The 27,997-nt window shown below is 40.5% G+C and overlaps 1 protein-coding gene across 2 annotated transcripts; it reads right to left on the bottom strand.

Annotated features, from left to right (window-relative positions):
• Positions 1-27,975, bottom strand: ttyh2l (tweety homolog 2, like). 2 transcript variants are annotated; one of them, XM_071473330.1, is made up of 14 exons: positions 27,586-27,975; positions 23,822-23,991; positions 19,716-19,827; positions 14,605-14,825; positions 11,388-11,483; positions 9,794-9,866; positions 6,261-6,330; positions 6,097-6,152; positions 4,565-4,657; positions 4,387-4,479; positions 2,819-2,961; positions 2,502-2,687; positions 2,343-2,421; positions 1-1,001 (listed from the first exon to the last, which is right to left on the bottom strand). In XM_071473330.1, exons 1-14 carry the CDS (start codon positions 27,712-27,714, stop codon positions 921-923), a joined length of 1,602 nt encoding a protein of 533 aa, XP_071329431.1. In that variant the 5' UTR covers positions 27,715-27,975; the 3' UTR covers positions 1-920. The 2 variants fall into 2 exon arrangements, with proteins under 2 accessions (XP_071329431.1, XP_071329441.1); XM_071473340.1 differs by lacking the exons at positions 23,822-23,991; positions 27,586-27,975 and adding an exon at positions 23,472-23,550 and having other exon boundaries at positions 786-1,001.
• Positions 27,976-27,997: the final 22 nt, after the last annotated feature.

Here is a 27,997-nt window from a genome sequence, read left to right as displayed (position 1 = left end):
TCTGCATAAAGCATTTTATGGTCAAACATTATTTTAGTTTGATGTTATCCAACATAGAAAACAACATATATCCATGTAAAAGAACATTTTGTCATTCACAAGATATTGAGGGTAGAGGGATCTGAGAGCAAACTTCAATCTTATATGATTATAACACAGCACATAGACTTACTGAAAGTTTTATTTTAATTGTCCTGTTTGCTGTCATTGTCTCGCAGCATATGTTATAAATGCCTGCATTTGAATCACATCACGCTCTGTTCGACTTATTTAGTCCAAGGGAATCTCTCTACATGCAGCTTTAGTACAGTCTCCAACTGCAGCAAAACAATAAACGCTTCATCTATGATTATTCGACTCATCCTTGATCATTGGTCATACATCACAATCCAGTGTTACAACAAGAACCAAGAGATGCTTTAATGCGGCTGTTACACATCTAGAAACAGACAAAAACAACAGTGACAAACAGTTGGGACTGTCTGAGCATTAGTCATACGCCACCATCTCACTTCACATCAAAATACTGACTATCTTGATGATCATATCCATGCAAGCCACCAGAAAATATGAAAAGCAGAAAACATTTTTTTGATCCATTCAGTTCAAACGCTCTTAATTTGGCTCATAGGAATGCTTACATTTGAGCAACAGTATTACCACATATCATGACAACAATAACAGTCTTGAGATGAACCTGTACAGGGCCTCTTTGTTCAAAACTGCATGCAGGGCTTTCAGAGCACTGCACTGGTGTGTTACTGAGGGCATTGCCTCATATGGCCTGCTTTCATGTCTCAGATTGGGACGGTGGGCTGCAGCTCCCGTAAACAGGATTATGCCATGAAGACAGCCTCTTTGGTAGGAACCCAGAGTCTCATACAGTGCTTCTCTGAAAAATGGATTCAGCGGGTAGGAGGCTACACCTGGAAGTCAGTCCCAAAGTGTCTGATCTGGGCATCAGTCATAGATGGATAGGTGGTCCTCATACTGGGTGAATACTGCAAGGGAAATGATTGGAAAACACACTTTAGTACATTTGCATTAAACAGCATTGTAAGATATCATCAAGTTGAACATTAAAATGATGTGATCTAATCTAAGTTTGGGAAGCCCTTGTGCTGATTATGAGCTGCTCTTTGATGAGGAGGTTGTGACGGTACTTTAATATCGTAGAGACTTTTAGAGCAGATGAAGAGCAGACACAGGGCATGAGTTGGGGGGGGGGGTCACAGGATAAGTTACACTCAAGCTTAACAATCTGTGGATAAAACAGTGCCAAAGGTCAAAGGTCACACAGTTGATGTACTGTATGGAGCTTTAAGAGGGGGCTTGGGGATTAGATGTTGAACATTCTGCATAGCAAGCATCATTACAGAGATAAGCCCACACAGTGTGTTTCAAGGAGTGAAATGAAAATGAAATCAAAGGTATAAGGAAGAAGTTAGACAATGGAAACTTACGGTTTTTAAAGGTCTGAATCAAAGGATGACAGTAAAAAGGGTTAGTTATAAAAGACTGGTTAATATACTGCAGATACATACGTTATTGAGAAACTGCTTATATAAAGCCAGGAGTAAGCTGGCTTTATGTACTTTATCTACACATATTTCTCTCTGTAGATTCATACTGCAAACACATGCCTGTTAGAAATGTGTCTAACAGAGGCAATGTAAAAATGCACATTCGTTCTCTGTCTCTCCCTCTCAAAAGGTGTTTCAAGTCTTTGGTATGCTGTCAATGCAGTTCAGTTCACTGAGTCAGTCATGCAAACAGAAAACTTAATGGAAAAGAAACTTAACTTTAAAGAAAACTTTAACTGTGGATTTACCAGGGTTATCTATTACTTAGCTTCAGCTCAGGAGACACACCACACACTTACAGACTAAGAGCTCCGTCTAAAGAAACCCCCCCCAAAAAAACAGACACCTGATGTGAAGATGAGCAGGTGGCAGCGCTGTCTTTATTCAACCCTGGACCATGGTTGTTTTAAACATACTTAAATATGTGCATTAGCTTCAATAATTACTTTGTAAGAATTTAAAAAAAAAATCAATGGTGAAAAGGATATGTGCATATGCTTAAAGCTTAGTAAGAGTGTCGGCCTGCATACAGAGATGGCACTGGGCTAAAAATGAATGCACTTCAGACAATGGCCAGCAGAGAGCAGTCTTCCATCACAGCAGAGCAACATAAATCCCCTGTGTGTACATTGGAAAGGCATTGTTATGTTCATAGTGCTGTTGTGCATGCTTTCTGTTAGTGCTGCAGCAGTGTTGAGGTCAGCAGTGCCAACATCGTCATCACACTAGGGACACTAGAGCCTCATAGGGCCAACGCACCGAGGGAGGTGGCGATCCTCTCCCTATCAGTGGCACGTTCTCATATCGAGGGCTCCCTCCAAACAGCATGGACTGATTCCTGTGACAGGAAGGGAAAGAAAGGTGGTAAGAGATGAAACATACAAATGCAAACACATTGTCATCATTTATTTATCTTACATGTATTCGGGGGGTGGCATGGCATTAGAAGCAGTTTGTGGAGGTGGGTGAAGGCTGGCCTGGCTGCCAAGGCTGCTGGTATAGCTACAGAAACTGTGGATGTTGGACCTTCTGGGGTTGTAGGATATCCTCCGTGCTTGAGGGTTGAACGGGTCCTCCTCGTCTATGTCATCATACTCTTTGTCCCTGGATGAAAAAGGTGCACCCCGCACGCAACACGGACAAAGATGGAGACAGAGAGAGTGCATGCGTTAACATTTTGCAGGAGTGCACTGATGGCAGTGCGTAATGGAATAAGGGGGTCGCTCAGTGCTGACCTGCTGCCCATTAGTGTCCACACTCGGAAAATCGCACACAGCATGGCAGAGAGTGCACAGGCAGCCAGCAGAGAAAACAAGGAGAGGTACAGGAGCCCTTCCACCCCATCATAGCACACACCCATTAGGGCATCCAGGTAGTCCTAGACAGATAGACACAACATATATAGCACAGTCAGTTATGGTCAGCATCTAGTGAAAATGTTACTTTTCGCAGTTCTACTTTCAGATAAAACATCAATGTGTTGTGCGCGCATATGTTTTCTTCGAAACCCACAGAGATGAAATCTTAAAACTGAAGTTTAAAAAAATTATGACTTGTGAGGTTTACAGACAAACCGCTTTCTGGGGATATATGATTGACTTTCATCAATTCCCTGGAGGGTTACCTAATCAATAACCTTTCTGGAAACATGGCTAAAACTAAGGTAACAGTTCAAACAGATGTTTACACAGCCATTATAAACAACCTAATGTTGTCTTTCCATGCTGAAAGCCTCATGTTGCTCTGATGACATGCCTGCTAAAAAATGCATTGTTTGTTTGCTTTGCTTTTAACATGCTTGCTTGAGCAATGACTGACAAGCTCTGAGAGCAGCCTCTACTGTCACATTTGCACAGTTGTGTTGTCATTTAGAATTATTTGGCTTGTATTAATTCAACATGCACTCACTTTTTAATGTAAATAGCATATATGACTGGAATGCATGAAACCTTACCCCTAACTGAAGCGTCACACAGCTGACATTTTGAATAAACTCTATTATCTGGCCATCATGTGACATACAAGGCAGACATCATCCCTGCATTCCATCTAAACTTTTCTCATGCAGTATAGACTATTACAATTGTCTATACTACATTGATCTAAAAGTCTACATCTGATGTTGAAATCACAGCAGCAACAAACAGTGCTTCCATACACGCACTGCAACCCTGAATTTATCTAGACATTCCCCAGAGGAGCTGCGCGTGAGAACTGTGACAACACAGATGTCTGAATCAGTTAAACAGACTATACCCTGCCAGCTCACACAGTACAAAGTCTGTGTAATGTCCAATTGAGCTGATGTGGTAGAGCTGGTCACTGTATGGAGCATTCACAGCAAGCAAGTGGGTGTGTTGATGCTGTTTCTATCATGCCCTCTGCATGCCCTACCCAGGCCCCACCCCTCACCTAAACCAAATTTAGCATTTCCAGTATGTGAGTGTCTGATATGAACAATTTCCTGTTGTGCCTGACATGTGTGAAAGAGCAACTTCATAGGAACAGTTAAATGCTCATTTCAGGGCTGAGATGTCTTATTTCCTTTCGCAGATAAAACTCTGACAATCTGAAACCTGCAAACCTAAAGTTTGACTTGAAAGTCGGAAAAACTGGGGGCGGTGAATAGAGCCTGTCTTGCAGATACAGAGGGTAGTGACAATTGCAGTATATAAACATGTCAGTGTATGAGAAGTACATAGCGATAAGATTGAAAATCAGTCAAGTCGACGCTCTAAGTGGCTTTGAGCTGTGCTACAAAGCACCCTTATTAAAAAGCACCCTGGTTGGAATCTGACCTTACCTTATGTAGCCCACGGCAGTCAAGCAAGGCTGTCAGCTGGTGCAGACTGAACTCAGTGGAGTTCAGCAATCGCTGGATCCCCAAAAGGTCTCTCTGTGTAACAAGGTATATAAAAGGGGAAAGAATGATACACACCTCTCCACAGTCTGGTGCAACAGTCTGTCAGACAGCCACTTACCTCGGCGGTGGGAAAGATGGGCACCGAGAACTGCAGCAAGCCCTGGATCTGGATTTGCATGGTGGTCAGAGAGCGCTGGCAGATTGTCAAAGACTGTGAAAACATAATCACACATCAACATGACACGCACAGACATCCACCACAAACAATGAGAGGATCATATTAAGGAGAGCATTGTTTGGGAACAGCCTGTCAACATGTAATTTAGTGTTAAGTAAAGCTTTATAATGCGCTTAACAGATAGGACACTTTTTTTCCAGACAGATAGGCCCAGATTATCCTTCGCCACCAAACCGTCTCGCCCACCAATCACTATTGCTCCTCCCATTCCTGCCACCCAATCTCAAGCACAAACAAAAGAGCAATATATATATCAACTAGGCCATCAGAGAAGAGATTATCCCTACCTACTTAACAAGCATTATTTTAATCCCTAAATGGATACTGCGATGATAACTAAGCATGTGGGTTTTAATAATTATTGGTCATGGATTTAGCCTCTATGAATTTGCTCAATGCATGCCACACAGATACAATACTGCTCATGTAAAAACCTCCAATTGTACAAATAATATTATTCATTGGAAACAGGGTCACACTGGCTTAAACTTCTCTTGAAATGATGCCCTACATGTGTGTTTTGTGGGAAAGTGAAACACTCCTCGGAAAACCCCCCTTAAATGGGCCTCAAGTTCACATTGTGTTCCTCAGGACTTAACACTGGGTTCAGCGTTAGATTAGGTGATTGTGGCATCTGAGGTCATTGTCTTGTTCTTGAATTTGTTTACCACTCACCCTCCCACATTACCATGTGGTGCACTAAGTCTCGCACAGTTAGAAGACTTTAAAGCCTAATTTGCAAGAGACGTCCAAATGCAAACTAGTTCTTATTAAGAAAGATAATGATAGACTACTGAGGTTTTGTGCTTATTTCACAAGGTTATATGTCTAAGTCATCTAGGCCTTGAAAATAAATGGGTCTTGAGTAGCAGCTAAATTAAATCCCAGGTTTGTGATGCTCACTCTGTACAGTTTTTGTGTGACAGCTGTATCATTTCCATAGTTATTTTTCAAGGCCATTTTAATTGCACTTGCATTTTTAGCACAACTAATCAACCTCTTTGGAACATGTGAAGTGTGTAAATGGTTCTTTGAAAAGACATATATTCAAGAGGTGACAGAAAGGTGTCTTTAAACTCAGAAATAAACCGACATAGCTCAAGTTTCCTACGTAATAAATATGCAATAAATAACAAAAAAAAGTTGCTAGTCACAGTACCCCAAGGTAGAGATTATGCACTAATGTAAAAGATAGGGCTAATTTTTGGAGACCCACATATAAAAAAGGAATAATTAGAATCAGGAGCTCCTTTTTCAGAGCAGCCTATTCAGGCCTGATAATGATCTAGCTGCCTGGCAACTAACAAGGAAAAAATAATTTTAAAATAGCAATACATTTTGCAGAGTGTTGGTCTCAGTAAATCACTACATGTGTAAGGAGACAACTGAGACTTTGGACATTCAGTCAATACCTGTTGGAAGGGGTTTGGTAGATTTGGACTGCAGAACAAATAGTAGTGTGCAACATCTGGAGGGTGAGAGAAATAGGGAGAGAGGGGGGTTAGCAATGTTAGCAGTTTTAAGATTCAGTAACAGTGCTGGTGTTTGTGCAGTTCAGTTTGTAGACATGAATTACCTGCACTGAGGAAATCCCTAGTTTGGTTAACAATGAACTTGTCTGGAGACACACAGAAGTCACTGGTGCCCTGTAGGAAAACAACAACAACAACAACATGCTGTAATCTTAAAAGGTATGCAAGACCAAAAGGAGTGCAGCATTTATTCAAGCCATGAGCCTGATCCAATTTCTTGTACTGCAACTGAGTAAAACAGATTTTTGCACTGGGCAGTTATTGACAATCGCTTAGCAACACAAACTATTCCTTTTACAACATTTTTATCACCCCTTCTTTTAACTCTGGAGTGATTGAGCCTCTGAAATAAATGTATTCTCACACAGGCATGTGTAGTACAGCAGCATGCACACAGATAACACACGCTCCTACCGATACACACACATGCATTGAACAACCATGCAGAAAAATGTGCGGCATGTAGGAACAAACCTCAGGCTTTATTGACCGTGTAGAGAATGCCGTGCTTTGCTGACCATGGATGAAATTGACTAAATATTTTCATGCTCTTTAATTCATCCATGGAGAGCTGCTAATGTGCATGCATAAAGAATTAGTGGTCAAGATCACACAGCCTCTGTGCACTAAGCCCTGTGCAGAACATAAAAAGATGGCAATTTAAAAAAATAAAAAATGAATAAGATAAAATAACAAATAACAAAAGTAAACTGAGAAATTTCTTGCACGCATGCATAATTCATGGTTGGTGAAAATAACAGGCTACTGTTGAAATTGATTAAGTTCAAAGGGATCAAGAATTCTGTTGTGGCGCAGAATCACACATCAAAGCCTCATGCCATTTATTCCTAATATAGTCTTGTGTCCACTGCTTTTCATATATCAAAAAGTATCTTTGACTGTCACTGTAAAGCTCGGCTCAAAGGATTTTCCAGTGAGCTAACTTACTTCTAACAAACCAGTGATCAATAAAGAAATAAATGGTGCCCTCCAGGATGAAACAAAATAAAATACTTGGGATTACGACGATAAAGCAAGCGCAAGACACAAAACGGGCTCACCCAACCTAAATGTCTTCTTTCTATAATAAGATTTTACACCTCTCCCAACTTTCTTTCAGATTATCAACAATCCTCTGAGCTCGTTCACATTCGTTTGCAGGAGAAAAAATAAAAATAAAACTGCAGCAGCACGTCAGCACTGCTGCTAGATGCTACCCTTCATCTTTATCTCATTATACTAGCAGGGACATTTTGTTTATGCTGCGTCTCATCAAATATGCATACATTTATGAGCATTTTCTAGGACAGCACCATCATCTGCCTTCCTTTCAAGATGCACCATGTTTTTTTTGATTTTTTTTTTTTTTTTTTTGCAGCATGCAGTTTCTGAGTAATGACGTACAGGTGCAACAAGTTTACTTGCTTGTTTTTCATACTGTCCCACATTCAAATTCTATTACTGAAGACCGTGCTCTTTGATAATCTGCGCAGAGGACTAGAGCTACCTATTAATAACTAGGCAGGTACAGTTACTGAGATAATTTTCCTCAGCTCACCTGTGCTGAACAGTCTGACAGTGACGGAATGCTGAATGCCAGAGGCTTTACTCAACTATACTGGATAAGATGGACAGAGGTTTTAATGCAGGGTCATGTTCTGCTATAAGGAGCTGAGCTAAGGCACAGGAACAGTCCAAGACATTGGTATTAAGGCTTTTCAGCTGCAGAGAAGCTCATCATGAACCACAACAGATGTCTGCATTTCACACCCGTGTAGTTAATTTCAGGTTCAAAACAGCTGTCTGCCCCCTCATTCTGTCTTCATTGTGTCTTCTCCCTGCCTCACTTAAAACAACTATCCAGATGCCAAATCCTGTGGGATAATCCACAGATGCAGGGTCGCTCTACAGGAGGCGAGAAGATCGAAGAGAGGAGACAGGATGACGGAATGCTGGAAGCAAGGGGTTACTCTTTGTACCCCAGACAGCGTCCCTAATACGAGCTCCATTAAACACACTAAGCCCAGATGTGCTGAACACATGGTGGACAGAGAGGAAGAGAGAACAATTCTGATTCTGAAGAAAGCGGAGCCAGTAATTAATGATAGAAACAGCTTATTTTACAACGCTGCGGATAAAGGTTGATTAACCTAAAAGTCTGGGGACTTGTAATCAGCTTTACTGCATGACCGACCATAGAGAGGCCTGCTGTAAACTAAACAAACACTTTTTAAGCAGGAGAGATGTCCAAGAACATATGGTTCCTGACAGTAATACCGTTGGGAGTTATTCCACGAGGTAGGAAGCCAAATACAAGAAGCACCATTGCCCAACAAAATGTCTCAGGATTCTGGGTCCTGTATCAAAGTGAGTTCATCTCGGCTTCACTGAGCCTAACATAGGTCGTCCTGGATAACCTGTACCATCAAACTGATTATCAGCTGGCTTTGTTAACTCTGGGCAGCTATGAGTGTATTTGTGTGAAAAGGGAGGCGTTGTTCATCAGAAGCCACGTCGTCAGAACCATGAATGAAGTATTTAACATGGTAGGAGATGAAATGATGGTACTCGTGGGAAAATTCAGATAAAACAAAAGCAGAAAGTGAAATTCAACAAGGTAAAATGCAAAGTATATAAACAAAGAACTAGAACAGAACAAGAAGCTGCAGAAACACTAGAAATAATTTCCAAATGAGGCAATAAATAAGAGTGGTAATTATTATAATGGTTTTGCTGCAAAAGCAAAGTAGAGAGGAGAAAAGAAAAGTTTGTGTCTGATAAGTTCTATCTGATATGTTGCTGTTGTTGTTGAAATGTTGCATTAAGAATCATGGGAAATGATTAAGAGAGTGTGGATATTTTTTTATTTTATTTTACAAGACAACAGAGGGCAGAGTTTTTAATTCCTATTATCCTCACAGACTCTTATCATGTTATTCTGAACCACAGCGATAACAATAAGAGTTTAAAAGCAGGAATCCTGCTGAGAATGAAAGAATATTTGTGTGATTAAAAAATGCACCAATGATTGTCATTATGTAGCTCTTTACTTTGGTAAACCCCCCTCCGAAGCTCTGGATTAAAACCAGAGTGGACACATGGAAAACCTGGAACAGCAACACTGATGTGTAAAAATACGTGTCGCTCTTTATTATTTGTCACTTTATTGTAAACTCTTTTGTCCATGTTGAGAACCTGTTGGAATGATGACCCAGTTTTATGATCCGACTGGTCAGTAGTCAGGCGGTTAACAGGTTTTGACCTGATCCTTTGAAGTTAATCACGCAGCATAGGTTACCATGGTGATCTGCCATGGTCAAAAGTGAACCAGCTTTGTGATACCAAAAAAACCAGAGTTGAGCCCAAAGATAGCCAGATAACCCACAAATCTTTCTCTGTGGTAGAGGCCTCAGCTCTGCTCAGCTGATGGTCAGATCAAAAAATAATAATAATAATTAAAATAAATAATAAGAAGCAAGCATGACAAGATGTTAAAGAAATATATTTTATATATATATATATATATATATATATATATATATATATATATATTAAAAAAAAAAAATAGTTTTCTTACCACAGCTGTAGCAGTGCCTGCTCCCAGTGAGACCCAGCTCAGGATCAGAGACAGCATTAAAAAAGCCATGATCCTGGAGGAAAACAGCAAGAACAGGTGACAGGGAGATACAGACAAAGACATAGACACATGGGGAGAAGAAGATGAATCAGTTTGTCTTAGTGATCTTCAGCCCCTTTTTTTCCCACCCAGTTCATTCAATTTATTCATTTCAAGCCTTTGCCTGGGAATGATTCTCCTTCTGCCTGCGGACAGAGGCCCAACTCAGACTTTTTACTGATGCATCGTAGAATAGACAATACAGCTGAAATTCCATTTATTATGGAGTGATATGAAAATAAAGTAACCCATGACTCCTTGCTGAATTCACTTGTTAGTTTTTAACTTATAAAAAAAAAGATCTATTCTTCTTAGAAATAAGTTTGACTGAAGCAAAAGAAACGTTCAACAAACGCCTCTCAAGGCCACAATGGAAGATAATACTATTGGCAGTCTTGGGATTTTCCATCTCTGTGTTTTGGCATTGCTGCTCTGCTGGATTTCACCGGCAACATTTTAATTGGCTGCAATTTCTGTCAGTCATGGCTGTATTAGCTGTCAATCCCTGCACTGTCAATCAAAAGCTGCCACATGCCTCGGTTTGTCGACCTCTTGTTTTCTCTGTCCCCTTTTGTCTGAAAAGCGTGATGAGTTCAACAGGGTCATAACACTGTGCAGGTGGTTCATGAAAAAAAAAAAAAAATCAAAAAAAGAAAATCTCCCCACTATTAACCACAATTTCTTAGTGACCACTGGCAGAGGCTAGAGAAAGTGGTGTGAGAGAGGGGGAGATAAACCGAGTAAAAAGAGAAAGAATGGCCCCCTGATGGATGTAAAAAGGCTGCGGATGGCTTTCCCTCTCAACTCACTGCTTGGACCTTCTTGAAAGCACCGATAAAGTAGCCTAAGAGCACTTAATAATTAGTTAAGGGAGCAGTCTCATCCTGCTCGGGTGATCAATAGGCATTAGTGAGACCCATCAGAGGAGGATGGGAGAGATCTTGAGCATCATCTGCTAACACTGACACGTAGGCTGCACTAAATTGGGCAAATGGGAGAGGTTGTCTGGACTGTGGATTTAGCTTGTCAGACATCGGTGATCGTTTAAATTACTGGTTGCAATTTGCTAAATCAAACATACCTCCTCCCATTCTTTCTGTATATTTGAGAGCTTGTGGACCAAATCTGCCTTTCTCTAGTTTAGAGGAGAAGCTAACGTGGTTTCGATCGTGGTTTTGAACTGAGCATCTATGAATTTAGCAAACTGATCAGTTGTTTGATTGAGAGGAAAATGAAGCCTGGTGCTACCAGGCTATTTTTAATTGTATGTGGGTGAAACATAAGGCAAGTCACTGAGGATAGGAAAAAAATTTGCTATCATTGGTGCTGTTAATGGAGTGGCCTATATGGTGCCAGAGAGGCTGACTGCTGCCCTGTCTGTCTGCTGTCTGTGATGCAAGGAGAGGCCAATGACAACAGAGATGGACTGCAAGAAAAAAAGTGGCCTCAGAAACAAAATGAAAGGCAAATACCTTCACAAACTCCGGATACATACGTGATAAGCAGCCAGCGAGACTGCTTGGCCATCCCCAAGCACAAGGCCAAGCAGATGACCAGATCCAGGATCAGCAGCAGCAGATAGACCAGCCATCTATGAGACAGGAAAACTGGAGCATCAGCATAACAATCCTGATTGATCGCTCTCCCTTGCAGACAGCATACTTTATGCACAAGTACGCGCCCCAGGAAGCGCTGGCCTGACATATGTTCGGGACTGAATGTGTGAAATCCATGTGTGCTGTATATCAGCATTCGTGTCTCCTCGTTAGAGCCCATCTGTTTCAGGTAATTTTCAGCCTGCCGGCTTAATAATTCAACACCACAAATCCATCGGCATTAATTTTTCAAGCACTGAAAATGTCCTTCACAGGAATGGCCTACACTCAGCCTGGACTTTAAGTGTGTGTGTTCTGGCCGGCCAAACATATGGGAATACTTATGACTCATTCTTAACTCTTGTAAATTTTATAGCAATGTCTAAAAACATTGACCTTCAGGATGTAACACAAACAGGCGAATTCTCGGGTACCGTATATTTCCACTGACTCATTGTAGTGTATCTGCAATAGTATAGTAAACACATACACCAAGGTCACTAGAGAAGATGATTCACTCATGCTATGCGAGTACAGAGGTACCCTTTAGGCTTTGAAAATAAAATGCAGACTGGCCATAATTGTAGCAACAGACTTGGAGAGAAAAACTTCCAGAGACTGCACTTTACTTCATCGGCATAAACGGAACTGCCAAAATGTTTCTCTGAGCACAGGGACGGGGATGAATTCAGAAAAAGATTAGGGAAGAGAGGATATAATATTGGAAAACAGTGCAGTGTCATTTTTCCTCCCCTTGTTCAAATAACACTGGGTTGGCCGTAACATTTGCTGTTCATCAATAAAGCCCCACCACAGGCTGTTCATAGCCCAATGGCTGCATGAAATCCAATCAAGGCCCAGGAGATTGGTGTCAGAATGCACAAAGTGGCAACTGTAGTCCAGAGAAGATCTGCCGTCGGTACAGAAAGAGCTCTCCCTGTGGAGCCAGTATGTATGAAATTTATGACAGGAATGAGATAACGCTACCAATGATACAACAGCAGTTATTTGGGCTGTTATGCCAGGAATTAGAGATACTTGATATCACCATAGTTGATACATGAAGATGTAAAAAACGATACCGCAACATACTGTATAAGTCAGAAATTGAAAATGTCAAAATTTAATCAAAATTTTAATCATCAAACAAATAAATTTAAGTCTTAATTGGCTTATTTTGTCATTTGTCATATTGGGCTTTATAGTTTATAACAGCAGCACTGATCTTTCATTTTGTTAAAGACCCATTTCAGCTCCTCATTACAGGGCTAAACAAGTTTTTTTCTATAACATTTTGCAGGCATTCACCAATCACATAAATTGTGACTCATGGATCATCTGCTCTCTCAGATGGTTTGGATCCTGACACAAACTGAGACTGTTTCCAAACTGTCAAGCTCAACAAAAGTCCTCAGGGTGTTCAGAACCTTTCTAATTTTAATCAAAACACATGACCATTTTATAGGCAGGTTAATCAAGTGTGTTTCTGTTTCCCGTTTCTAGGCAGCTCGTCCTTATTCTATGCTTTCTGTTTCTATTATGTAGCAGGTACCAGCAGGGCAGAGACCTTTCATCACCCTAGCTGGAGGCACTTGGGCCCAGAGCTCTCACAATATAAGAAACTGCCTTTTCTGGCCGGGGACACCCTCACGCTCTCTCAGCCCCCCAGCGCATTTGTAGTGTTGTGTTCATCCATTCCACATCTTTACCACATTCACCCTCAACACTGACTTAGCTGATGACGACATCCCACGGTATCCTTAGTTCATTTTATGTTAACTGTTCTATTTTCCATGAAATAAATCACATATTCTTTGCCTTCATTCTGCGTCTCCCTTGCTTTTCACAGACACAGGGAGATGAGCATCAGGGCGAGTATGCAAAGAAATAAACTGTGTTGTCGATCATCTTGCTACAGACAGTTAGTGAGGTGCAGCACTGACATGTCACATTTGTGATGAAAGGTCTCTGTACTGTATGCATTTGGGAAAAAAAAAAGTTTTACATCCAACAAAATATATATCAGAGTGTGACACACCAAAATAAGATTCAGCAGACGTTCTGTTAGTTGGACTCCACTGAAACAGGCTGAGGTATAAAATCACTGTGAGACAAAGGAATGAGGGTCTAACATGCTGGACAGATTTGTGATTTGTGATTGTGGGCTATATAAATAAAACTGCCTTTACTTCAGTGCTTAACATATTTCAGAATGGAGTTTTACACCTTGCAATTCGCTCCTACTAAATCTGTCGCACACTGGGACTGACAGGCGTTATGGGGTGAATTTGATGGGATAACATCAGCTCCTAGAGGACTTGCTCACACACGTATTCAGATAAGCACTGGTCCCCGAGTAACTTTGTGTCTATAACGTTTACCAAACAAACCCTTTTGCTGAAGGCAGCATACTACCCGAAATCAGTCTTCTGCTAGCCTCTCTTTCCAATTTACTCAAAATTACTTTTACAGTCACGAACAGGTTGCAAATGCAAAACTTTACGGCACAACAGCACTATGAAGTTTTAAGTTTAATGTGCTCAGAAATAAAACAAGATGCAGAAGCTCTCAAATTACAGCCACAATTTGGAGCAGCCGTCTTTGGCGCCTCATAAATTAGCATTCCCTTCCTGAATCATCGCTGGATATTTTATTCATTTGGACTACTTTGTTGTTGATTGGATTTTTTTCTCTCTCTGTTTATTGAATTTCATTTCTGGCCTCTTATTAAAAGAAGGAGAAAAAAAAAACTTCTCAAAGAGAGAATCATGTCAAAATAATAACATGCAATCAATGTAAGCGGTGGTCTGTGAGTAAGATCATTTATGGTCTAGTAGCTACTATGCCATGCGTAACATTGTGTGAGAGCAATAAGCATTAGAGTTTCAATGACAGAGTGGGCAATAAGCTCAATTTCAGCTTTCCTTTATTTGGCAATCAGGAAAAATAGCTTTTCCGGTCTGTGTTCTAGAGGGGATATCGATAAAATCCCATCTGCTCTGTGTCTGGTCTGGATCATTTATGGTCCCATTCTGAGAGGAATGTTTACTTCAGCCACACTAATATGAAATAAAACAATGTCTAACACCCCAGGGGAGTTGCTACGGCTCCACCTACCTGCAATACTCAACGAAGGCTACTTGGTCAGCAATGGCTGCCAGGTCAGCATTGGCTTTGTTGATGTCTGGCAGAGCTGTTAGCTGGCGGATGACATTTTTGACCATCAGCGTCATGAAGCGCAGAGCTTGGAGGTAGTCGGCCCTCGTAGCAAAGATCTCATCCAGCCGTTCCAGGTGCTGTTTGAGTCCAGTTTCAACATTGCCCATAGATCCTGCAACCTAAAAAAAAAAAAGAAAGAAAATAAGAAACAGTGAGTAACAGGATAAGGTAGGGGGAGGTGAAGAGGTGTCAGAATGAAAACAGGGTCAGGAGGAAACAGGAACTTAAATAAATTCATAAAAATAACAGATATTCAAAAGAGAAGATTGAAAATATAGAGAAAGGTGAAAGAACCAAAGGAGTATTCCCTCGAGAAAAGATTAACTTTTCTCTTCAACGTGTGTTTTATTCAGATAAACAATGTTAGAGTGGAATACTGATAACAATACCAGGGAGACCTGTTATCACAGGGGTCTTTGATAGTGAGAACAGAGTGGGGGGAGGCATGGTGGAGTAGAGTAAATACTTTTTATTTCTCCGTTTGAACAAAAAACAATGTGATGCAGTAAACGCCTGCACTTTCACAGCATCAGTGGAGCTGGAAACAGGTCAATTGTAGCCCGACGCTGACAGGGGGAAATAGTTTCTCTACTGTCGCCACATATCACTGAGAATCACAGCCGCAAGAGCTTGACCTATTTATATAGATACTTTAAAAGTGGCAATAGAGGCACATTCCACTCTGCCAGTGTAAACAAAAAGGTAACCCTGCCGCCAAAAAGCAAAAATTGTATGCTTAAAACTAGCTGTCACTCCAAGCTCAATTGACAAGTCATTCAATACATGGGTTTAGCTCAGTCAAGATGTTTGACAGAAGTACTAGAGAGACAATCAGTGTTGTCCTGTTTTTAAAGGAGCAGTCCAACATTTTGGGAAATATACGCTTGTTCGCTCTCTGGCAGAGACTTAAATGAGAAGATCGATACCATCACCACTGGTCTGTTAAATAGAAAGCTACAGCCAGTAGGTGTTAACATATCTTAGAACAAAGACAGGACACAGTGGGAAACTTAATCTGTACAATAAACAAGACGTAAACAAGATGGGTTTTGTATTTGTGCCCAACCGTTTCTCAGCTCTCAGCAGTGTTACACAGTGTACAGTGTATTGTACAGATTAAATAAAGGAGATATAAAGTGTTTGCTGGTGATCATAAGAGGTGCTGGAAGTCAGATTTGGTTACCTTTGGACAGAGCTAGGCTAGCTGCCCCCCCCCCTCTTTGTGCTAAGCTAAGCTAGCCAAACACTATGTAGCCTATAAATCGGAGAAAATTGTCACGCATCAGAAAGCGGTGTACTTCCCAAAATGTCAAACTATTTTATCTTAAGGTTGGAGACTCTAGATCAAATAGACCCCAATTTACATTTTTTTTTGTCCAGAGAAGTGTAGCTCTAAGAAAAGCAAATATACATAATTTAACAGATGACACATACCCACCCACACCACAGTGGTCTTCCTTATTATTACACTGAGAAGGAGGCTCCACTAATTCTGAGTAGATGTTGTTTTCTGTGTTTTCATCTGCAGCAGCTTGCCACAGTCCACTTTCTGCATCTATCATCTTTTCTCGTCATTACACCCATGATTCCTCCAACTCATTCAAGTATTTTGTGTAAGACAGGTCATTTGCGCGCTATGAAAATCTACCACAGAGAAAGAAGATAAAAACGTAACTCAGTCTCCTTGACACTGTAACATTTCAAACACTCTTGATTAAATTCTGCTGCTTCTGATTCCTTTCTAAGACAGAGTATCCATGTGGAGATGAGGCAACGATCCAGGCCCATCCACTCCAACACTCCCAAGGGGCAGAGTATGTGATTGCCAGTAAACTGCTCTCACTCCCCACCTCTATGTTCATCATCTCTCACAGTTCCTGCCACAACACCCTGAATCTTATCTGCAAGCCAGACTGCCTGAGTGTGAGAAATGGGATCCATCAGCTAGCTGCTCTGGGTGATCTGCATTTCCCTAATCTGAACCGTCCCGTCTTCCTTTAAAATGGATTAAAGCTCGCTTTTACTGAAAGCGGGTCACAAGGAGGCTTCTCCATATTGGACACGCCTGTTAAATGAGACTGACTGATTTGAGGCTCGCAACAGCAGTGCTCCAAATGCCACTTCACATGCAACTGAACTGTTCTGCCTGATGCCTCCAGTGATTTTATATAGCTGAGATTTACTGTATCAACTGTGACAATACGACAATATATGTGATCACAGTGCTTTAAAGTCAAGCTGAGTAATACATTAAGAAATAGGGCACTGAAGAGAGACATTCAGGGGAACTGATGTACGGTGCAGAAAGTGGCAATCATTTTGTTCCAAAAATCACAGGACACTTCCACTTTCAAAGAGGAAGAGCTGTACATTTCAGTATAACCACAGCTGTAAACTGGAATGGAGGTAGGGTGATTGCCATGTTTTCTCATCCAGCACTTCCTGGCGGTGCTGAAGAGCTCTTAATAATGCGAGCCGTGCACTAGAAATAAGGCTGTAAAGAATGCCTGAGAATAGTCAAAACCTCCATTCAATGGCAAAGGGAGAATAGTCCTCCTCATCAAATCTATGACACATGATGACCCCTTGCCGTGTGTGAGAGTGCATATTTTGTGATGAGAAGAGATCAGTAGAGCCAATCAACTCCTGGTGTGAACCCCACAGGAGTTTTTGTGAAACAGAGACTTGGTCGCCCTTATTCCTATTTACTTAAGTGGATAAATCCGATTTCAGTGTGTGAAATGCAGCAAAGGAAATATCTTGAAGACTTTTAGGTAAAGTAAACGACCGAAGCAATTACTATTGAACCAAGTTAATAGAAACACACTTGAAAGAGTGAGAAAGGGTTTGGTAAAGAAAGGGTATTCTCAAGACTAAACACAGGCTGAAGCAGCTTTAGCTTTATGGGGTGGACAGCTGGCCAGCTCATCAACTCTGTAAGTGGACTACATTACATCAAGCTATGATTTTGCAAGTGAGAAAGCCTTTGTTCCCCTGGGGAACATCTATGGTTCTCATGCAGCCATACTATTCTACATCATGCTACAGTATCAAATCAATACCAGGATACCACAGAGAAAGTCAGCAGCAAGGATGTGAAATCATCATGGCTGAATCCTGTTTACTTCCTTGCACAAAGACAATGCAGCTATGCAAATTAACCTCTTTGCCAGGTTATTTGTTTCCCCAAGCTGAAACCAAAGCAATCCAATACAACAGCCCTGAAATCAATCCAGTATGGTCCTGAGGTTAATGTTCACTTCTTGTTGAGAGGTGTTCGTTCAACTAGTCATTTGTGGTGCTGCTGACTTACGTTGCATTAGACTGTTTCTAATCTTTTGTCCACCACATTAATATTAATCAGTGTAGACTAAATACTGCTTCTAAAATGACTATAAATGTGAATCAGAACTGAAATGAAAGGCAAAACCTCTCACAAAAACTAAACATCATCACCTTCACAGAGGTAGAATTTATTGCTTGGTGTGCCTAATAAACCGGCAACTGAGTGTGTTTCTGTATTTCTGAACTACCCCTTTATTCATAATGACCCAAATCGTTGCATCATAGAAATCCGTGTGTGAACCAAATCTAAACGTGTTACCTTCTCATATACAGTGATATTCCGAGTACACAATAAAAAGGCACACACAAATCCCTTTGTGTACATTAATATAATATGCGTGCATATGAGGGCTTTAAGTGGATGTGTGATACTGATACGGCCATGCACGCACACTCGGATACAAACACACACTCATACAGTACACATAGTAAGACTGAGAGCGATGGAAAGAGGAGAAGCTTAACATCCATTAATGTACTGCAGATGGGCGTTAATCCTCTTCTTCCTCACTGTGATTATTGCTTCTTGCAGGGCCTTGTTCTAACTCTCTTGCTCGCCTTCCTCTTTCCTATCCCCCCTCCCCACTAAGCCTCCCAAATAACTTCCCTGAATGCAGGTCAGGAGTTGTTTAGAAAAAAAAAAAATCTATTTACAAATCCTGGAGGCAGCAGTCACCTCAATTCCTTCACTGTGGCAAAAAGCGGATACAGACCCCCCACAGTTAGGTGCCTCACTGAGACAGATGCACACCCCATTAATAAAGGAGGAGCTCTGGTGTCTACCAGCTGTGAATCAGTGTTTCCAAGTAGAGGGAGACAGTAAGCCATGAAAAGATCATGCTTTGTGCCATCATGGCTAATAACAGATGCTGGTAATTGAAAAAAATAGCCACAATTTAAGAAACATGACAGGAGCAGTTATTTACAGGGAAATTAGTTCATATTTCTTACAGCTCTGACACATTTATTGCCTGGTCATCTCGCAGTGATTCAACTGTAAAATTATCAAATTACAACTGGTATGAATAAAAATCTTTTCGCTGACCACATTCAAAAAGTGCCAGATTTTAACACTGTACCGTCTATGAAACACTTTTGTAATGCTGTTAAAAAAATTGTCTTTTGCTACTAGGCAGAAGTAACTGCCCACTATTCATCAGCAAACGTTCCGACTGGCTAAGCACATGTCAACTCACGAGGCAGCCTGGGATTAGATTTGGCAGAAGTCCTCGGTTAACATGGCTGCAGGATCAGTGAAACTCAAACTGTGGATCACAATATACATGTACAGCTACATTCACAGTTTATACTGCTAACCCAGGTCTCTGCCAGTCAGCACACCTCGTGGTGCCAAAAACGGTCAAGACCACCTAAATAGTTAACTTTCTGTCCTTAACTTACAGTTACCAACACAAGTCTTACCCCCTGACAGACAACTCAGCTGCCTGCCGCCTATCCATGATCCAGATAACATTCTTAGTGCCTCATAAAGCTGGGAGGCCATCTTGTTGTGGGAGAACTAAAAGTCACTAGTCATATTTTCATATCTTTAAAAAAAAATCTTTTTAAACACAATCAAAACCCATTTTCACAACATGGGACCTTTAATGTTTATGAGGATACAACTCCAGGTCGTAGAGTAGAGCTTGGCATGTTTTTCTCACCAGATTATTGATGCCACCCAACGTGTGATTGGCATTGTAGAGTGAGTAGGTCAGCTGGTACACCCCATCGTTGGTCTCACTGTTTCCATAGAAACCCAGTCCTACAGCAGAACTGTGAAAAAAGGAGGGATTCACATGAAAATTAACAAATGAATAAACATAATTAATTCCCTGTTTGTTTTTATCATGCTACTTCTGGTATATGTATTTCCTGAGGTTATTAGAGGACAATAAAGACAAAGAAACGTTATTCATATTTTCTCAAAGGAGAAACATTGAGGCTTTGGGGGAAATACAGTATGAATCATACCAATAAAGGCTTGGTCTTGTTTTTACTATCTTACTGTTACTCTTGAGGCTTTATTACTTTGCACTCATAGACTAAAACATGCCACTGGCAACTGAATTTTTTAAAACAGATCCATGAATAAATAAATGAATCTTTGTTTAAACATACAATAACTAACTATTAAAACAAGATTATGAGCAATTTTCATCCGAGATTTGTATTTGTAAGATGTACTAATGATGCCTGATCAAAATTTTCCATTCTTAAAATATTATTTCTCCCGTTGTACTGGCTTCACTCATCTCTTCCTCCTCCCTACCATATGAGTTGGGATTTTGATATATGAAAGACAAAATTTTCATATTTCTCCTATACAGTCTCTCCCTCCACCCATTATAAGCTCCATTTGTTTTTGCTTACTCTTCTTTGAGATTTGGAGATGAACATATTTTCAACTCTAAGTTTGAATTTGTCATTCCATTCTTGGCTAAAACCACATGAGGATTCTGCTCCACATCTGAAAAAGTATCCGAGTGGAATACACAGCATCCCTATTTCCCACCTTCCTGCAGCCTTTTGTGACTGTGCCTGAGCCTCTGTAATAGGGAGGATTAGTATCCTAACCTCCAGAGTCAGTGCACCCCTGCTGCGAGCAGTCTGCACTGACATGAGGAGTGATACAATTTCATCAAACTTAACTGAAGTACGGTCACTCTACACAAAAGTCAGGGGTTATAGTAACACTTTCAATCACATTTGGGGGCAGTGTGCATCACAGGGGGAGGGGGCTCATTAATCACACTTCAGATAGCAGGAGATCAGAGCAGGACAGTTGAAACATGCACACACAAACACAAAAAAGGGAAAATCACCTAAGTTCTCCTTTAGTCACACAATGACTCATATGTTGAAGTCTTTTAACACCATCTGTGCTGCAAACCCCCCCCCAAATCTCACAAACAACAGCCAGGTATACACATGGCCCGGTTAACATTACCATCCCCCCCACGGAGACTATGACAAAAAAGGAAATTGGTTAAGTTTAAAATGAGGATGTGGCATCTTGTTTTAATTTTAGAATTTAATATATCCTGTCAGGGTGCATGCTATGTCATTGTGAATGCTTATGTGCATAGGTGTATGTTTCTTTTTGTGTCCGCCAGCAAGCCTCCTGTCACTGTAACCTTGTAAGCATAATGAAAACCACAGTCTGCGTCTCTTCCATTAAACTAGCTCCCTCTGGTTATGATTAGGGGCACTGGAGCCATATTCTATACAATTCATTCTGAGCAAAAAAATGAATTACAGTAATCCTTCCAACCCAAATTGCATGGATGTGGTTATAAAATAACTTTATTCAGTTGGTTAAAGTAAATTGAACAAGCTTCCTTTACGCTTTTTAAGACATTTGTGTTCCAGTTGATCTGCAGTGGCCTGGACAATGAGCTCTTCATTAACCCTGTGGCCAACCGAATGACACATCAGCGACAATAAAGACCCACTAATGATACAGTAACAAAATGGTAATGACACAGAACATCGTGGGGCAGGGTAGCCTTAAGGGAGGCATTAGTGTTTCTGTGGCTGTGTGAAAAGGTCGTCTGCATAAGCAAGAGGTGTTAAAAAGAACCCACACAATAAACAATAGGACTTACGCATATGAGCACTCCAGTATATTGAGTGTCTTTGTTCCTCCGAGGATATAGATCACTTCACAGACTGGGAGATGACTGGACTATTGTACCTTAGTATTCAGATCATGTTGTGAGCTGAGCTGAACGAATGGCCACACTATGTGAACGAGTAATGACAGATAAACGCCTTGAGTCTATGGAGACCAGAGTATTGCTATTATAATAAACTATACCAGGGTTATCGGAGACTGACACAGGGAGGAAGGATTTTTAGAATATTAGATTTGTTTTCTATCTTTAACCTCAATTTACCCTATTCACTCTCCTGGGGTCAGAAATAATCATCCACAGAGGTGCCGCAGCTCTTAAATCCTGCTTCTATTTAAATTCTGCAGCGAGACTGAAGTGTAATTCCTCTTGAATATCATGCTCAATTGAACAATGGTTGAAAAGTTAATGGGGGTGATCATGGTAAACAATTAGATCATGAGAGTGCATCTGGACTCATTTTATCTGATGAAAATCCCATGACCCAACAGAATAAAGGACAAAATATGTACAGTTGAGTGCCATGTTATATAGACGCATTTTTGTTATATGTGAACCCCTTTGTGTTTCCCTACAAGCCCTTTTTTGTTCAAGTCTAGGTTAAAACTCACAGAAATATGTAACAAAAATATAAAGCTGATTCGGCTACATCTCAAAACCTCAATAACTTCAACATCAATAACAAAACTAAGGGTTGCTTTCCACTGCTGGAGACAGCTTTTGTTTGTTCTAGACTGGTAAGTAAACAGCTGTCAATGCTAACGCTGGCTATGTATAGAAAAACTTACAAATAGCTTTAATCAACAAAAACACATCACAAATAATTTCACAATCTCAAACCAAAGACAAAATGTTGTTATAAACAAGTAAACTCTTATGTTGAGGGAGTAGGGACCACTACAAGTGTGGTTTTAAGATACAGAACCTAAAATGTGAAGTCTGCCTTTTCGATCTCATACAAATTTATGGATGGATTATATAAGTGGATTCTGTATGCAGCAGTTTATTCTTTGAGCTGAATATATTAATGACCACTGGAGCAAGTCTATACAGAGAGAGATGGGTGCTTTGAGCAGAGCAAAAAAAAAAAAAAAATAGAGCTCCTTTGCTAAACAGCATCATGCCCAGTCACTTAGCATTACAACAGAGCTTGTGTTTGGGTATGGACAGAGCAGTGGTTTGGATACGGACACAGAAAGTTAACAAAGTTAAAGCCCAACACTTAGATAAATGTCACAAGTTGAAGCAGATCTGTATGCTAATTCAATCAAGCCTTTCGGAAGACTCATTTGTTCTCTTTCTTTTCAGCCAGGCTAATTTTTGTCAGTGTATTAAACTGTATTAAATCATACACTAAAGTACAGTCAAGTCTGGCGATGTGGCTCTGGAATTCTTCGGGGAGTTCCCTGCTTGTTCATGCTTTCATAAATGTGCAGTACAACCCAGATCCTTACAGCAAAACTCAACATACTAATACTGCCACTGATTATGAGATTTTGGCACAGTATGTGGAGCAAAGCATAAGACAATGTATTGTAAAAGCACAATATTCAAAGGCCATATCCAAAGTTGCAGCATTGCGATCTGGTAGCATTTAAATGGACCAAGCTGAACAACCAGCAATCAAAGTTTTGATGGGCGTTGTCAGCTGAAGAGTCAGCTGAGGGATTTAGCAGTTTCACCACCTTGCCATCAGCTGATGCAGGCTTGCTGACGAAGTGGCGTGTCAGAAATATGGCAGATACACTAGCCTTATTTGTATTCGACAGAAAGAAAGAATCGTACCTCGGTTACATGTAGGTATGAAGGTGCAAATCCAGGTTTTGCATCTAACAGATACAGCACTGCTAATTTTGTTGACAATCAGTGACAATAAAGGCATTCTATTCTATTCTATTCTATTCAATTCTATTCTATTCTATTCTATTCTATTCTATTCTATCCAAGCAAGCCTGGATTACCCCTCATATTTCTTCCTTAATGTCAAGGTTAATTTTGGTGTTTTCCATTGATTGCTCAAAGTAGATGGGCAGTAGAGTTGTTGATTGAGGTAATCACATGTGTATCTGTGGGTTTTGGTGGTACAACAAGAAACACAATGGTATTATTTTTATTATTTTACCATTCAGACTCACCATATGATGAGACCTGTGATGATGGCAGTCCAGGTGATACAGCAGGTATCAGGTCTTTTGCTGTCTTTGTCTATGTCCTTGCGGCAGCAGAGGCAGACCAGGTATACTGCCAGAATTAGGAGGCTCAGACCGAGACCCACTGCGCCAACAGATGCTAGAAGTATCAGAGACTGAGGCAGGAGAGTGAAGAGAGAAAAGATGCAAAAAAAAAAACAAAAAACAAAACACATATACTATCAGCTGAAGTCAATACTACAGAAAAGTAAGTCTACATGGGACTTTTCAGCAGATTATATCGACACATATCTTTAAATGGGCACATAACTACTATGTGAGGTCTCCTGGTGTCAGGCAGTCTGACCCCACCACCCAAACCTTTGATAGCCTGTGAGTGAAAACAACCCACCATTATCAAACCACACTCATGTGCAGAGATATTTTTGAGGTTAGTGTGTAGCTACCTCATACACATTACCACTGCTGATTGCTGCCTACAGCAGAAAACAAAGAAGTTGGTGGTCTTGGGGCAAAGAGACCTCACAAAATAACAGATTTCTTTTTGCCAAGTGCAATAGCAGAACTTAGACTGCAGCTGAGTGGAAAACAGAAATGATCCAAGGCTGTGGGAGGGGAGTATCATGTGACACAGTGGCTTTCATTCAGTCTTGTGATTTCTGAGTGTACAAAATATTTAAAGCCTGAAGGATCAAGAGAAACAGAGGCACACTGATATAGAGAACATAGAGGAAATACTGCATTCATGTATGTGGACACTCTGCACATGAAATACTCTATATCTAAGATTTTTCCATAATAAATCCCTATGAACCTTTAATTGTTTTACTCTCTGAGCTGTTACTCTCACCACATAGTAAGTAAACAGATACAGAATATGCAATAAAAATGACATTATTTACTTGTATTAGATTAAACCAGGGGGAATTTTTACATGACAACAGCTTTGAATCCTGTTTATTTTCTCACAGAAATGTCATGTGACCATTTTATTGAGCAAACTTGCTTATAGTTTTCAGTAGCTTACTTCCCACATCTATCAACAGACACATCACTTGATTTGTTTGTCTTTACAGCACCATAACAAAAAAAAAATCCTCAACCATTGATACTGTTGTGTCTAAACTGCTGCACAAACCCTGGTATTGATGTTGGCTGATATTTGTGTGGAATAAGTACTGGAATCAAACTATCCAGACTGGAGCATCCCTGGTGGTTTATCATTCTGAAAATTTTGTGTGTTTAAACTTGTAACATTTGAGCTGTTGGTTAGTCCAGTTCAGCAAAAAGCATGACCTTCATTTTACTTGCAAATAATTTGCACTTAAGTTTTAATGCCCACAAGTTCAAAGAGTCTGACTCTGGCTGACTAAACAGAGCTATTCCTTGACTACGATGACTGTGACTAATTATTCCATTTGGACGACATTGACACTGTGACTGAATATAAATTATGTTCTTTTGCATATTCTAACAAAGTCCTTCATTGCTCAAACTCTCTTTCAAGTTGTGTTGCGCTGAGCAACATTTTTGCTCTAAGTTTTACTCATCAGGCAGGTTAGCAATTAAGCATATTGCAATTAGAAAAACAGAAATTAGATCATCAGACACTGACTTAAAACAATGGCCAGAATGAATGAAGAAGCATACAGTGACAAACACTATTTAACTGACATGTTGTGCACATTACTTTACATGCTGAGATCAACTTGATCTCTAATGCCTGAATGAACAGTTTCAATGTAACGGCACAAAAAAAAAAAAAAAAAGATAAAGATGCAGCTGAGATTATATACAGCGATGGACCATTAATTGCACCTTTCACCACATAGGTCAATATAGAAACTGAGCTTCCCTGCTTTAACTGGCACCTGAACCAAAACCTTAAACCAATGATTTACTAATCATTGGTTTTTCAGGACACTGTCAATAGCAGAGTCTACAGGGGTTTCAACCCTGGTTACACTTCCTGTCACTATAACTCAGTGCAGGCCCTTCATAAGCACAGCGCTGCTAGACCCACACTTTCCTCTAATTTTCCACTCCATTGTTTTGTAATTAGCCATGCAGGCACTTCAATTTCCACCGGCTGCAATGCAATAACAAGGCACAGGATGCATGAGAGGGAGAAAGAAAGAGAGACAGAGAAATGGTCATTGACCAGAACAGTCATTGATCCTTCATCTTCCCAAAAGGATGTTTGTAGGCTTAAGTATGGATGCCTGTCTAATTTAATTAAACAGTCAACAACAAGCCTTAGGAAATGCATCTGCGGCTGCTCTGCACTTTCCACTTTCCTCAAAAGACAACAGATCAGCGTGTCAAATTAAGAACATGAGTTATTTTCAGGCTTGAGAGGCTGTGTCCACCCTGCAGACTACCAACGATCTCTGTGATACCAACATGGCACCTGTCACTCCTCCTCACTGACTTTTGCTCAGCTGAGCCCATGAGACACTGCTGGGAATCAGCGACCCAGACAGACCTTGATGCATGAAGAGAGAGGCACAGTGAAGGACGCAAGTCAGAGCAGGGAGGTTTGTGGTAATAGCTTCTGTATTCATAAATGACCTGGGGCAAGGGGAACACGCTGTGCCGCTTGGATATGCACTTATACACACACACACACACACACACAAACACCTAAAACTCTGTTGGGGCCCTGTTGTTGAATTTTGAAATATAGCCCTGAAAATAATGGATATAAGAAATCTTTCCAAGCTCAAAATGAATAGTTCAATTATATTTGGAAACAGCGCTTTCTCTTACAAAACAAATTAATCCAAAGCTTTTATTTTTTGGAATAACTTAAATAGCAGTATTGCTACTTTGACTCATACGAATGTCATTAGTGATTTTTAATTAAGTTTATGGCTCTCAAACTATGCTGTTGTGATATGATGAGACTTTTTTGAACTGCAATATACTGCTTGGGGATGAATCCAATTTTTTTGTAGACAAACACATCCCAAACCAAGAATAAGAGAAGAGTCACACAGAGGAAAAGAGAAGAAAATGTACACCATAAAATAAAGGCGTAATGCAGTGATGGACTGCAGGTGGAAAACTATTCCCATTATACAGCCTATTTTATAAAATAATGACTCTGGTCCTGCTGCCCACAGTCAGTCCCCATCACTAAACATGACAGTTTGGGACATTTATTTGGCCTCAAATGGCTGTGCAAATGTGCCCTGGGGAAATTATAATATATGATTTGTTTTAGACACTGGGACAGTTGTTTCTACCTTTTAGTCATTTCTTCTACAATCCAAGCTCACTTAAAAGAAAATTGTGGTGTATCAAGGACAAAAAAAGGGATTTCTTGTATCTCTGAAAGCAGTGTGCTGAAATTTACATGCATGCATATAGATGCTGTACATAGTTGTTTACCACCTTGAACATTTCTGAGCCAGCATGGTTAATGCAGGTCATGTGTCATCATGTGAGAACTGCAGCACAGCAGTGATTCCTACTAGAACCCGGGCTCCTACTTCCTGACACTTGCTGCCTGTGAAGGGACTGCACTGATGCTTCACAGAAACAGTCAAAAGAAAAAATAAATACTTTCATCATTCAACACAGCAGTTTGTCCGCAGCCGCTCTTCGTTTAACTGTACATTGATCTATGTTGTTTGCAGTTGTTTTTGTAAGCCAACAGCACTGATTTTTTCTCTCTCTCTCTCTCTCTCTCTAGTGAGATTCTTTGGAAACTACGTGCGCTTTTACGCACAGGTATAGTTACCAACCTGCTGGTAGCTCGCCTCCTCCGGTTTGAAAGTGTTGTCGACCGACTGGAAAAAGAAACCGAAATGTGGGAAATTGTGCAGCCAGTAAGTCCACCACGGAGCAACGTAATCGAGCCTTGCAGTGGCCATTCCTGCTTGAAAATCCACCGAATCACCAACAACCTGAGAGCTTGACACTCAAATATTCCCAAGTTGTGCGAAAAATTGAATAAAATTAAATTAAATTAAATAGACGGGACTTCAGTACAGGTTACACTTATCACAGACGATCAAAGAGGAAGTTTGTCATGGCATCTTCAGTGCAAGGCTGACTATTACTACTTCCCACTCCGGTTCCCATAGTTGTGCGTAAACTGTTGAGTTGCGCAACTGCTACTAATGACACAGCTTGAGTGAGGCGGTGAGGGCCAAG

This window comes from Trachinotus anak, unplaced genomic scaffold, assembly GCF_046630095.1.
Source record: "Trachinotus anak isolate AG129_WGS33_773 ecotype Australia unplaced genomic scaffold, CSIRO_AGI_Tana_v1 ptg000003l, whole genome shotgun sequence".
Taxonomy (NCBI): Eukaryota; Metazoa; Chordata; class Actinopteri; order Carangiformes; family Carangidae; genus Trachinotus; species Trachinotus anak.
Note: the sequence above shows the minus strand (reverse complement) of the source record. Positions and strands in the feature narration are given on the sequence as shown.

What these genes read in the sequence shown, in the direction of transcription:
- ttyh2l (XM_071473330.1), bottom strand. Translation starts at nt 27,714, where the DNA reads ATGGCCACTGCAAGGCTCGATTACGTTGCTCCGTGGTGGACTTACTGG. An exon ending in AGGAGGCGAGCTACCAGCAG is followed by an intron (nt 23,992 to 27,585) that starts GTTGGTAACTAT and finishes CTCCTGCCTCAG; the next exon opens with TCTCTGATACTTCTAGCATC. An exon ending in CCATCTTTCCCACCGCCGAG is followed by an intron (nt 4,480 to 4,564) that starts GTAAGTGGCTGT and finishes CTTGTTACACAG; the next exon opens with AGAGACCTTTTGGGGATCCA.